The sequence below is a fragment of the Cajanus cajan genome, chromosome 1 (assembly GCF_000230855.2).
Source record: "Cajanus cajan strain Asha chromosome 1, NIPB_CcT2T_4, whole genome shotgun sequence".
NCBI lineage: Eukaryota > Viridiplantae > Streptophyta > Magnoliopsida > Fabales > Fabaceae > Cajanus > Cajanus cajan.
The window spans coordinates 87,690,515-87,703,884 of record NC_138517.1 but is presented as its reverse complement, the minus strand read 5'-3'; the positions used below and the strand labels follow the sequence as shown (position 1 = coordinate 87,703,884).

General features: G+C 29.5%; 1 protein-coding gene and 1 long non-coding RNA gene across 2 annotated transcripts; one reads left to right on the top strand and one right to left on the bottom strand.

The window, feature by feature from the left end:
- Positions 1 to 4,600: 4,600 nt before the first annotated feature.
- On the bottom strand, positions 4,601 to 5,698 carry LOC109803864 (F-box/kelch-repeat protein At3g23880). Its single transcript, XM_020365534.2, has one exon. It carries the CDS (start codon positions 5,696 to 5,698, stop codon positions 4,601 to 4,603), a length of 1,098 nt encoding a protein of 365 aa, XP_020221123.2.
- Positions 5,699 to 11,891: 6,193 nt separating this feature from the next.
- Positions 11,892 to 13,153, top strand: LOC145954478 (uncharacterized). Its single transcript, XR_014431677.1, has 3 exons — positions 11,892 to 12,079; positions 12,150 to 12,251; positions 12,325 to 13,153. It is a non-coding gene; the product is annotated as an uncharacterized LOC145954478 (long non-coding RNA).
- Positions 13,154 to 13,370: the final 217 nt, after the last annotated feature.

Genomic DNA, 13,370 nt, shown 5'->3' with positions numbered 1-13,370 from the left:
GATATTTATGTGTATGAATTTATGAATGTGCATCTTCTACCTTATGATACTTATTGTTTTATATCATTCTATGAAAATCTTTTATAAATATAGTTTATGTTTATTAATGATTTTGGGGTAGAGGGTGTCACAAATTCTGTGAAGGACGACTTATACAAGTGGTGTATGGATGCATGACTTTTATTGATCACTACATGTATGTAAACGTTTTAATACAGCCTATGGCAGAACATGAAACTTTGAGAATTTTGTATTGAAGTTTTAAAATAAAATAAAAAAATTGAACGAAAAAAGTTAATGACCCTTGTTGATGTTTAGGGTTTCATGTGGAAGGGGCGGTTGTGAATGTCAATAGCAGTTGCGTTGTTACATTCGAAGATTTGTTATTTGGGTCATTTTAAAATTAATTACTTTAATACAAAATTCAGAAACTTTTATCTTCTGTGATAGGGTGTATGATAGGTAATACGATTAGATGCATGTAATGGTGATTATTGATGCAACACGTATGCAGGACTTGTAAAAGTTGTGTATGAGAGACATGACCAAAATCTTCACCTTATTTGGGGTGACGTCGCATCGGAAGTGTGTTGGTGGTTTTCCGGATCTGGGTTGTTTAAGAACTCCATTTTTCTACATTGAAGGAGGAAGAAAGACAAGTAAAATGACGGGTTTAGGGTTTACGGTTGATGTTATTGTGTTTTTTCATATATAAACCGTAAAGTGTAAAGGTAAAAAGAGATAATGACAAAATAATGTATGGAATGCATCGAGATCGTCATAAATCAATGTGGGTTATACATGCAATGGAAAACATTGATTTTATTTTTATGATACACATGATGAAGAACAGTGTAAAGGACGAATTAGAATGATTAATCGGTAAAATGTTAATCGGTAAAAAAAGTGCATTTTTTACAACAACGACAATGAATAGGAAGAAGTTACCGGAAGATGGACAATGAAGTTGTTCAGATGAGTGTGCGAAGAAGATGAGTCTGGGAAGAAGATGAGTCTGCGAAGGAGATTACTCTGGGAAGAAGATGAAAGTTGTTTTTTGTGTTGTAGTTGGTTCGGCGACCCAGGTGAAAGGATGTCACTTTATCTGTGTTTACTGTTTATGAGGCCCCTTTGAACCGTTGGATTTCGTGAAAAACTGGAAAATAAAAAGTCAGTCATTGTTGCCCCGTTTCACTTTCCGCAGTCGTTTTGGTTTGAAATGTCAACAGTTGCCGGGGAATAAAGATTGGTTTTTGTCTTTTTGAATATTAAAACGACCCCACTGTACCTTCCGGTATCAGTAATAAGTATTTCTCGTAATGGAAAAAGCATATGGGGTGGTTTAATTTGTTTAATTATATTATTATTATTATACATTAAATTGAACATTAAGAATTTGTGGCCGTCTAATCCGGAAGTTGAGAATTTTAAAAATTAATATAAATTTATGATTCTTTAATAAAAAAGTAACGTTTTGAATTTATTGTTTTATTTTTGAAATGGATTTCGTTTTAAAGTAGTTTTGGATAGTATCTGTTACCAAATTTATTTAATTATTTTAAATTTCCATGTTCATAGCAATAAAATGGAGTGATTAGTAGAAATTTATTCAGCCTTGTGTATTCAACTTGTTTGTTACTGAAAAATATATATTAAATAATATTTAATTCATAAAATGTAGTTAGTAAGTACATTGATGCTATAATGTTGTGTTTTTCGTGGTTCATTGATGGACTTAGGCAGCAATAGTCGAAAATGATTTGTGGAATGTTTATTTGTGGAAAAAAAATGCATATTACTGTAATTTAAAAATATAAATTTTTTAATATGAAACGAAAATATTTATAATTTATGCAAATATTGGGTTGCGATTAAGGTTGGTGTTGTCGTATGTTGTTGGCACGTGGAAAGTATAATCCCAAAATTGGGGTTTATTGCTGAAATTATACGGTGAAAATTAAAGTAAAAAATAAAACCATGCATCGGACTAATAATATAAAAAACGATATAAAAAAATTCTTCAAATTTATAAAATGTAAATAAAATAAATTCAATTTAATAATAAACAAACCTTTGTTATTGTGGAGGTGTATTCTTGTTTGGTGTGACCTGCAAAGACAACCAAATATATATTTCGCCACCATACAAGCAAACTAAATATTTTCATGCAAGTATTAATTAAACACATAAAAATATATAAATGGATGAGAATATTAAAGTAGCAGTATCAAAAAAATAAATTACAAAATAGTAAATGTTTAGTTCTAAATTCGAAGTAGCAGTAGCAACCGTAAACCCGCGCATGTTCAGAATCAAGCTTTGTCAACATTCAAAACTAAATAATTGGGGTCATTCATTTTTTCAATTTTCAACATTTGGTCTTCGTTGTATCCTTGTCGCTTAATCAGTTGACCCCATTCTTTGCCCACGTAAAACTCCTTTTTGTTACGCTTTGTACACTTTCTTTTAATGTCAGACTTCACCATATTTCCTTGCTCATCAATCAACACACAAATTTTGTAGTTGTTCACGTTCCAGACATCAACATATTTGACTAGAAAATACTGCAATGAGTAAAAGTTGTTCGTGATAAATGTTAATATTCATTTATAAATATAAAAACTAAAAATAGAATTCATTTTATTGCTGACCAATGGCTGTCGTCTGGTTGAAGCGGCCTTTGTCAGCGTTGGAAACCAACTTATTGGATGTTTTTCAAGTTGGGTTGCAGGATGTGTTTCAAGTTGGGTTGGTGGAATGGTTTCATCATTGTCAACTAAATGTTGATTTTGAATTCCAGGTTGCATAATTTGCACAGTATCCATGCTGAGAAAATAAAAACTGTAATTTACTAGTACAAATATTAATAAAATAATAATACATTGGGTTTATGTGTATGTAAACTTTACCCGATATCTGTTGAAGTGTTGTTGGTTTGTTTTTTCAACTGAGGATAACATATTTCCTCCTCAGCAAAATTATAAATACGCATATGAAAATTGTTAGTGTCATTGTAGTAGAAGTCAACCATGTGTTTGGATGTCAGACCATAGAAATTTACAATTTGTTTTACCCCATAAAACATGCCAACAATTTGTCCTAAATTTTTCAAATTAAGTTTAAAGGTGTTCCCGTTTGGGTCTCTTATCATGCAGTCGCCTAGTTCTATCTTACCATTCCAATGTCTGTAAAACTGAGCATTTAAAAATATCCTATCCTAAGAATAACAAAAGAATTCAACGAACGATCAGTATGAATATTAATACTTTGTAATAGTATTAAACGATTTATATGGAATTTGAAACAAAAAATATAAAATAACTTAACCCTATTCGGTGATAACTCAGATCTGAACTGTTTGACTATGTTATCCATTTCAGAATTCATAAGAGGGTCCATTTTCTGCATTTTAAGGTTTTTATTTAATATACACGAACATGCAACAAAGACAATACATGGGATGAAAAATAGAGTTTTAGAATCAATGATTTTGTTTATGATAACAGTAATAATAATCATAAAAAACTAAAGGTTTGTTAATTTTTTCGTGAAATTTGTTATACTATAAAACTGGAAGTTAGTCAAAGGTAAAACAACATACATTTAACTGTCCTGAATATGTATGTGTTAAGAAAGAAATGTCAATAAAATAAAGTAAAAATATAAAATTTTCGAATGAAATACAATCATACTAGTAGATCCTGTTTAGGGTTGCAAAATGGAAAGGCGGTGAATTTCGGTGAATCCCTTCAATGGATATTAGGATTTTCGCAGATGGAAGACGAAGAAGATGAAATACTTGCTTTTACGAATCGTCTGTATCCCACTTGTGAAAAGAAAATATGATTTTCTGAAACGTGTAATTAATAACTCTCCATCGTGCGTTTGGCAGTTGGAATTATAAATGCTTACGTGTATCTATGGAAAGCAAATGAAGGGTCACATGGCTTTATTTATGTATATATTTTATTTTATTATAATTAGTTGTTTTTTTTAATTCATTGTTTTTAATAATTTATGTTTATCAAATTTCTTATGTCTTTAAATTTTTTTTTATATTTTTTAAATTTCATCTTAATGTACCATGTATTATAATTAAATATTTTAATATTAATATTTTGTTAATATGTTTAAAGTTTTTTTCAGTCTTAATTATTGAATTTATAATATTAATTACTTATTCAATTACATAATTTATTAATTTCGTTTTTATTATTTATTAATTTTTGTATTAATTTAATAATTTTATAAATTGATTATAAATTTTCTTTTTTAGTTTTTAATAGTCATTGTTTGGTTTAACGTTCCCATGTGTGTTAATGTTGGTTAGCGGTTTATTTAAAAACAAATTTCTTCATAAACTATTAATTAATAAATTTCATTATATAATTTATTTAATAAATGTTTTCTTCAAATTCCATATACCAATGAAATAATATAATATATATATATATATATTAACACTAAATAAAATTATAATATATATATTATATAATATTATGTATACAATACAAATACCAATTGATTACATGTTTAATACCTAATGGTAAACATTAAAATAGAAAGCCTAGACTAAATAAAGCAAAAAATTACATTAACTTTAGGTTGAAAGAAGTGTCTCTTCACAGACTATCATTTGGTGTTCAAATGGGAGTACATGGTCAAAAGTCGTATATTTTAATGTCTCGTCCATTGCATTCCATGTGGCGAAAAGTCCGCTTTCATTGTTGACAAATACAAGGGAATTCTCTGAAGAACAGGCGGGTAACATATATCTTGAAATGTGATTACTGACCTGCATACATGTCAACTTAGACCAAGATGTTGTGACACCATATTCCTTCATTTCCCATATGTCCACCGTGTAGTCCCAGTTTTCATCATGCATGACTGTACACAAAGCCAAACTGTCTCTTATAATTCTCAAACAACAGACACTATAGTCCTGTAATTCAACTTCATCCGGAATACTTAGTTCATAAAATTTAGCCTCAAATATATTATAAGCCAAAATAACATCAGCATTTGTTTCATAGTTGAAAGTAATCCAGTGAAGAGAATCTGCAAAATACAATCCCATAGATCCCTGATGAACACAAACAGAAGGGCGTGTAATGGTGGAAAGGGAGTCATCTTTGATATCCCTCCATGAATCATCATTGACAGAATATAGCAAAGCGCGATGGGATGTATCATGTTTACTAAGATAAATTTGAAGGACAACATAATTGTCTTCAGATCGGTCATAACTAAATCCATAGAAGTTCAGACCGAATACATCCCCGCATATAGATATTGTAGTAGCTGACCATGGACAAAATGAACGAGTAAATCCGGTAGACGGATTCCATATCAACATCGAAGTAGGCACCGAAATTAGTACCATTCCCCTACATGTACCAACGATTTTACTGTACCGAATGGAGTTGGCCAATGGGGAGCGAAGAATGCAACTGGCATCTGGAGCAACAAGAGGCTTCGTTACGTCTACTGCTAGTATTTCATTTACGAAACATGAAAACAACATTATTTTTTTCGCGATTCTATTTTGGTCTACTGCTAGGTCATAGTGCTTTTTCGCCAAGACAGATTGAGCAAACAAACCAAACCAAAGCTTACACACCGCTTTGGCTCTGCAAAATGATTTCACCGGTCCTCGCAAAAATATCTCCGTTATTATCTCCAATGGAAGTGCCATTGTAACTGTGATGTTCAGTGTACAGAATCAGAGGAGTGTATTGGTCGACAAGTCAAACAATCATGACTAACAAATGACGATGGTCATATTTATACCAAAAACCAGTTTTACGAAGAGTCATATGAATACTAGAAGTTGCATCCCTTCTGTTTCCAAACACTGCACTCCCATCGTCCGACGTCCGGTGGAGTACAACTGTTTATTTAATGTATGCACCCGTTTATATACATTTTTTTTTGTTTTATATTTTAAGTGGATTTAAGTGGATGAGGTTGCACGATTTTGAGTATTTAATAAATATATAACTAATAAATATATAATTGTCTATTCCAATAAATACATATTAATATATAAACAACATGTATACAACGGGTGAATTATATTTTATTTAATTAATTATCTAGTGAAGTACTGAATGAGAATCACATAAAATTGAGACTTTTAAGACAAAATATACAGAAAATTTTAAGTAATACTTAACATTGAATAAAAATTATAATAATTTTATTTAATAACATGTTTATTATTTTCTGTTTTAAACTAATTTGGAAAAATGTTACGGAGATTTGTGTCCGAACACGTACAATTGTTCATAATGAACCTGGGTCGTAAGTGAGGTTTAAGGTGCATACGTGTATGAGTTTATGATGTGATTATTACTTTTTACTTGTGAAATCATGATTGCTTCTGGAATGATTCATTGCAGACTTGCAGTGATACAAACAAATTTGATATCATCTGTGTGTGCTTGGTAAATGTAAAAACCGCTTTTGTGTCTTTTCGGGTTATTATGATTAATTATTTTATAAGTAATTAATACCTATTTCGGTAAAGGGTTTTAGTGTAAATTAGCAACCCTTCATATTTGGTGTTATATGTAAACCCTTTCAACTTAAAAGCACGACTGCTATTTTTGTTCACCAAACACAGGCTTTTCACATTCCGTCTTCCACAACCCAACACCATATATTTCCAGTTCACTTGATCGTTGTCTCATCCAGGTATGTCGGTTTTCAGTTTGATTTTAAATTTTATTTCAACTACACAATCCAACAACATAAATAATTGTTAGTAAAAAAATTTATTGGTTCAGATTTTCAAAATGGCATGTTCATCGACATCGGTAAACAATGGCAACTTCTAATACTGGTTTCAAACTTCCGGTTCAAAATTAACTCCAGGAATGGTAATTTAATTTAATTTTTAATGTTAAGTAGTAGTCTTTATAAAGTGTTTTTGTTTGTAATGCAACTGTTTATATTTGAATATACAGGATTCAATGAAAATATGCAAGTACTTTAACAAATTTTGGGGTCATCATATGCTGACCGATTTATGTTATGCCATGGATCCGAATGGGAATGTCAGCACACTTGAAATTTGTAAAAGAAAACATAAGCATTGGTTTAGAAGTGGCTGCACTCATATGACAAATTTCTATGAAATGAAGACAGTTCATATTATTTTCATGCACTTTATATGAAATAATTATTTCCATGTATGTATATTCAATGAAAAATATGTTGAAATAGATTATCCAATTGCAAACGCATTGATGGACCGAAGTAGTATTGATTTTTCAAGCAACTTTTGGCAAACATTCAAAACCAACCTAAATAAGGAACAGGTACTCATTTTACAATCGTCCATAAATAAAATGTGTGTAGTTTCTTGTATGAATATGTAATTTGAATTTTTTTTTTATTTTGTTATATTCATTTATACCAGGATATATTGCCACTTGGAGGAACTTTTAATTTGTATTGGCAACATAAGATGAATCTTGGCGTTGCGGTAATTATTGATCCTGCAGGAAATGAATTTTGTTTTCAATTAGAATACGACTCAAGTGGAGTTAATTTCCAATTGAGAGGTGCTTTGCAACTGGTATAAAGTTATCATCTTAAACAGAATCATCTGCTTTGGATTCATTATGTGGAGCATAATAAGTTCTTAATAAGGGTTTTTTCTGCAAGCAAATTTGAAATTAATTATGATATTAGAAAAGACGAAGAAAATTTACAACAGTTTATGATTGACAAAAGTTGGATCAAAATAATTACTGGGGATGATTTATTTGAATTTGAACCCCTGGTAAGTATTCTTAGTAATTAAGTACTCAAAATTACTTTAAATAATCAATTTTTTGATCACTAATTATAAAATGTTGTTGTTGTAGACTATTCCATATGATGTTGTTAGAGATTTTATCCCAGATGAACAACAAAAAATAGTCATACAAGATGAAGAAGGTAATCAATATTTATGTCAACTTAAGGGAAGTTGTCATAAAAGGTACATTGCTGCAGGATGGTATGAGTTCGTCTGTTCAAATAACTTTTTGGTGGACGATGTCCTTCAATTTTATTTTACTCGTGATCCGAAGATCCTATATGTACAAAAAGGGTAATGATGTTTGTCTTTATTGCAATAGATTGTGTATTACATGACTTTCTTTATCAGTTATAATTTGTAATCATTGATGCTACAATTATATTGTTAGTTTATAATGAAGCTGAGTACATTAAATTAACACAAATTATACACAATATATGTTTATATTTAACGACTCAATTTAAACAGGCACACTCCCATCAAATATGAATCAATTTGTGGATGTTACAACAAAAGTAAATGTAATTATATGTAACATGTCTATTAATGACAAATAATTGCACCGCATAACTCAAACAGTCAGTGTTGACTGCATAAATAAATAAAGACAAGGTTCGGTGAGTTCAGTGGAAGTTGAACAATTATGATGAATATAACACATTCGTCATTTTAAAAAAGGAACAAGTTAAATACATACACCATATCATAAAACATTCTCATAAAAGGAAATAACCACCCCATCCAAAAACATCAAAAAAAGAAACAAAAACATTTATCATGTCCTTAACATAGAAACAAAATATGCAGTGACTACGGCGGAGTAGGATACATATTTGAAACAATCATTGTTCTTCTTTTTCCTTGGCACCACGAAAATTTGCCATCTGTTCATTTAACATACAAACCTCCATCTCCAGCTCCAAATTTTGATTCATTGTTTTTTCAAGTTGTTCCTCCAGGATTTGAACATTATAGTAGTTGTAGTCACGAATCATTTTACCCGTTGCTGCTAGTAGTCGACGAATCAATGAAGCCGACACATCCTCTTGAGCATCGTAGTCATTTGGTGCAAATTTTCCCAATGAAACCAGGTTGCCAACATCACCCGTAACCAATGTTCCATAGTACCTACGATACTCAACTCCTTCAACAATTTGTTTTCGCTCCAATGTGAACATTGGGTCAGGATAACCACGAACGACACATATGTGAGACAACAATATTGCCATGCTTTGATGAACAAGAAACACCTCAGAATTAGTGTCCTCTACAATATCATGTGGCTTACTACCTAATAACAACAACAAAAAAACAAAAAGTAATTATATATTTGTAATAAAAAAATTATTCATAAATTAATGGAAAAATTAACCTTCTCCGCTACTCGTTGATTGTTTTGGATATTTTCTGTGACCTTTGTTTTTATTTTTTTTTTCTTCAGTGCCTTCTTTGTTGCAGTACATTATCCAAGCAGACCATGCTTCTTCATACGTGGCATATTATTTATGCTTGTTACCCTTGTAGCCACTAACCTGTGCTTCACATTCTTCCCAACAGTAATAAATTCCTGGCTTCCGTCCCTCAAACACGACATAAACCTTTGCCTGAGAGCTGAGTGTACTCATTTTTTTTTGGGTTGAAAGAGGAGGTAGGGATGAACTCAACCTCACAATACACATTACTATTTATAATCAAATTACGACATTAATAAATAATAATGAAAACATTTTTAAATTTATTAATATTCTACAAGACGTGTATAAAAAAGCATAAACCCATATGATTTGATATTTTGTTTTGGCATGTTATTTGGTGAATGAAAAACTAAAACAAAGGTGTACACACTAGACAACTAAATTAAAAGTAATCAACTATTTGAAAACCATTGCCATCATTCAACTTTTCCACTCAGACATCCATTTAAAATTTAAATGAATGACTTCCAATCCACCAGTATGCGGTCAGTAGGTTAGGTTCTGCGGATGAAGTTGGCACATAATGATGAGAATAAAAATGATTTGATGTCCTCGGGTTGCTATCCACGTTCAAAAAAACATATCTATTGTATACATGGTAAGTTAATTATATTCACAACCAAAATGGTGCAACTTAGGTTTGAAACAATGTCACCTATTTTGTTGTCAAATTCTTGTAGAAAGAAAAAATTATGATATACAATTATTATAACAATTTTTTTTATTTAACGAGTGTAATTCGTCAAAAAAAATGTGTGCATCAAAAAAGATAGTACTTCAATATATCTGTTTTATAATATGTATACAATGTATACAATATGTATACATTAAAATAAATAAAAGAAGATTTTTAATTATATTTAAGGACTTTAATCGTCAACTAAAAATTTGACACAAAATTTGTGGTTACCAAAATATATCCTGTTTATAAGATGTATACATCAAAATAATGTTATTTATTATATGTATTAAAATACTGAAAAATATAGAATAACAATACGTTTGAAATTATTAATGAATAAATTAAACAAAAATTTGTTATACTGTAAACGGTTGTACAACAAATGAAATTTGATATTTATTAAAGTATTTTAATTTACTTAAGAAGACGTGGTGTTGTGCATTAGGATTACTTGTGTTGTGTATCACATGTTGCCTACCCTTTGTGGTACTTCGCGCGTTGTGTTCTTTTATTGCTGCATGAGGTGACTACTCACCACCGTCTGACTTGTGACCAGGGACATGCCGCATCACATCAGTTATGACCAGCCTTTGACCAACCATTCCCTTAATGCCGCGTGGACACGGTGTTTTTTTCAAATTTCCAGTTTCTCTATTTATACAATATACATCATGCCTCTCATTCTTGCCCCAAGTGTTCCTCCTTTGCTTTGCGTAAATTTTTTGTTCTCTACTACATTTCCTTGCTGTAAGTGTTATTTTTCTATTAATTTTTGTTTTTATATATCATATTTATATGACAATAATATAAATTATTCATACTTGATATATATTTTGTCAAAATATTTGTATTGTTCATTTGCAGGTTACAAATAAATTTCATGTATTTACTACTAATTTTGACACGTAAGTCTAATATAATAATTGAATATTTCAGTTTATCCTTAAATTGATGTTCTAATCAAATGTCATGTATATGAAGTATTTATTAAAATAGAATACTATATTTATTATAACCCATATTGTAATAAATTTGGTACTTAATAAATACTATGTAACATAAAAAATTTATAAATAAAGTTTAAACATTTTAATATAAAAAATCTATGTTTTCATATATGTAAGTTCTATTGTAAGTTAATATAAATAATATATCTAAGCAGTATTTTAAATATTTTATAATAAACACATTTAAGAAAAAATTCAAATTATTGAACACAACGTACAAAAAATCCTCAACGTACTGAAATTATATTATTTTTCACATATTATAAGTTAAATGATTTGAATTAATTTAAATAAATGTACGTAGCGTCTTTCACTAAATTATTAAATACTATAAATATCATAAATATATATATACTGAATGTACTATTAAATAATTGTAAATATAAACTGTACATCAATTTTATTTTATTTTTTTAAATTGAAATACATCTTAAATATTAAATAATTCACAAAATCATATAATAATATTACAATAATAATTGTTTTTATTTTATATTAGAAATGTCTCGTAGAGGACTCGATTACGTGCCAGACAGCGATGAGGAGCAAGACTTACTTCGCTCAGAGGAAGAAATCATACATGAACAATTACTATCTCAATGGAGAAGGATTAGGGCAGCTAAGGAAGTTGCTGACGCTACACAACAACAGCCATTGTCTCCATTATCACCACCACCGCAAGAACTTGGAGACAACAATGATGACCACACATTTAGGTCATTTAACATACCCATTGTTATTCCTGGACCTGCTGGTGTGGTGCAAGCTGAGATCAGGAACAGGCAATCTGATAATCTTTTATCAACGCAACAGTTGCATTCAGATATTGGCCGAGTTGCCAACATGATCTTCAACACTAACCCGTGGCGTTATGCTCTTCATTATGTCAAATCCAGAGGTTTTTTCCACTATTCATCTCTATCTCTTTAAATATTCCCACGCAATTAAAATAATGTGTTGTATGTGTTTATTAACAATAGGACTACCAGAAGTTACACCATTGATTAACATAGACCATAATTTAGAAAGAGTTCCAACTGTTGTTGCTTTTGTGGACTCCATGACCCCAACAGGCCAGGGCAATTATACAATTAATTTGAAGGTATCATTACTGAACTTGGTAAACTTCATAAAATTTATTTGTTTTAATAATAACATAATGTTTAATTTAGGACCCAACTGCAACCATTAGGGCAAGCCTACATTACAAAGCAAAGGAGTACCCACAATACGGCCAACACATTGTTGTTGGTTGTGTCTTAGTGTTGACCCAGGTAATATTTGTACTATAACAATATATCAAATTTTACTTAATTGTTCAATTTATTTACATTAAATTTTGTTCAGATTGTCGTCTTTGCCCCAGCCCGTTTTCGTGGTCCATACTTTTTAAATATAACCAAAAACAATGTGTAACGGGTGAGTATACACACTCAAATATAATTTAATAACATTTTTATATTGCATATAAACCAATTAATATTATTTACTAATTGTTTCTTCGATGTTTGTTTCAGGTAATTGAAAAGGATATATGACTTAATGATCATAATATTATTGTATTTTAAGTCTATGTTGTTTTCTAATATGGATGGCTGTTATTTAATGTTTTATTTTCATTGTTAAATTTTCATTTGCTGGATAATTATTAGTAAATATTGCTATAATTCTCGTATGGTGGATTACCAACTCATCAATAGTGCATGACAAGTTTCAATTTCATACATAATTTATAAAATTCAACTTTATTTTTCAAATTTGTTAAAAATAATCTATAATTTTTAATAAATAACTTTTATAAAATTTTCAATAACCAACGATTACAGGTGGTTAATTAGTATAAAGTTTTATATTTATTATCCATAATAATCAATTTTATAAAAAATTTTGATAAACTCTACGGTTAGTTGTCAAAAATCATAGTATGAGCTATAAAAATGTAAACGTCATTATAACCAATTTTTATTTGACAAAAAAATTGTATAAATATAGTATGACTATATATATTTTTTTAGTAAAACATGTATATAAAATTTAAATATCTACCTTTTGAATTTATTCTAAATTATAAGTAAATAACATAAAGTATATAACGTATAAAATAAAATTTGTGTGTACAAAAATTGGTTTATGGTTTGTGGTTCTCAGTTTACGGATAACATTTTATGCTTTATTGTCACTATACCCTTTAATGTTAACACAAAAATTAATATATATTTTAATATCATACATTTTTTTAGTTTTTATAAGTATTGTGTTATTTTGTTACTAAAACATTTATAGTGAATATTATAAATATATAACAAAAACTATAAAATAAAAACTCAAACTATAAACACCAAAAATAATAATATTCTGTTTATATGATTTATGGTATGTGGTTTTCAGATTAG

Excerpts from the sequence above, each read along its gene's own strand:
- LOC109803864 (XM_020365534.2), bottom strand. The coding sequence starts at position 5,698 with ATGGCACTTCCATTGGAGATAATAACGGAGATATTTTTGCGAGGACCG.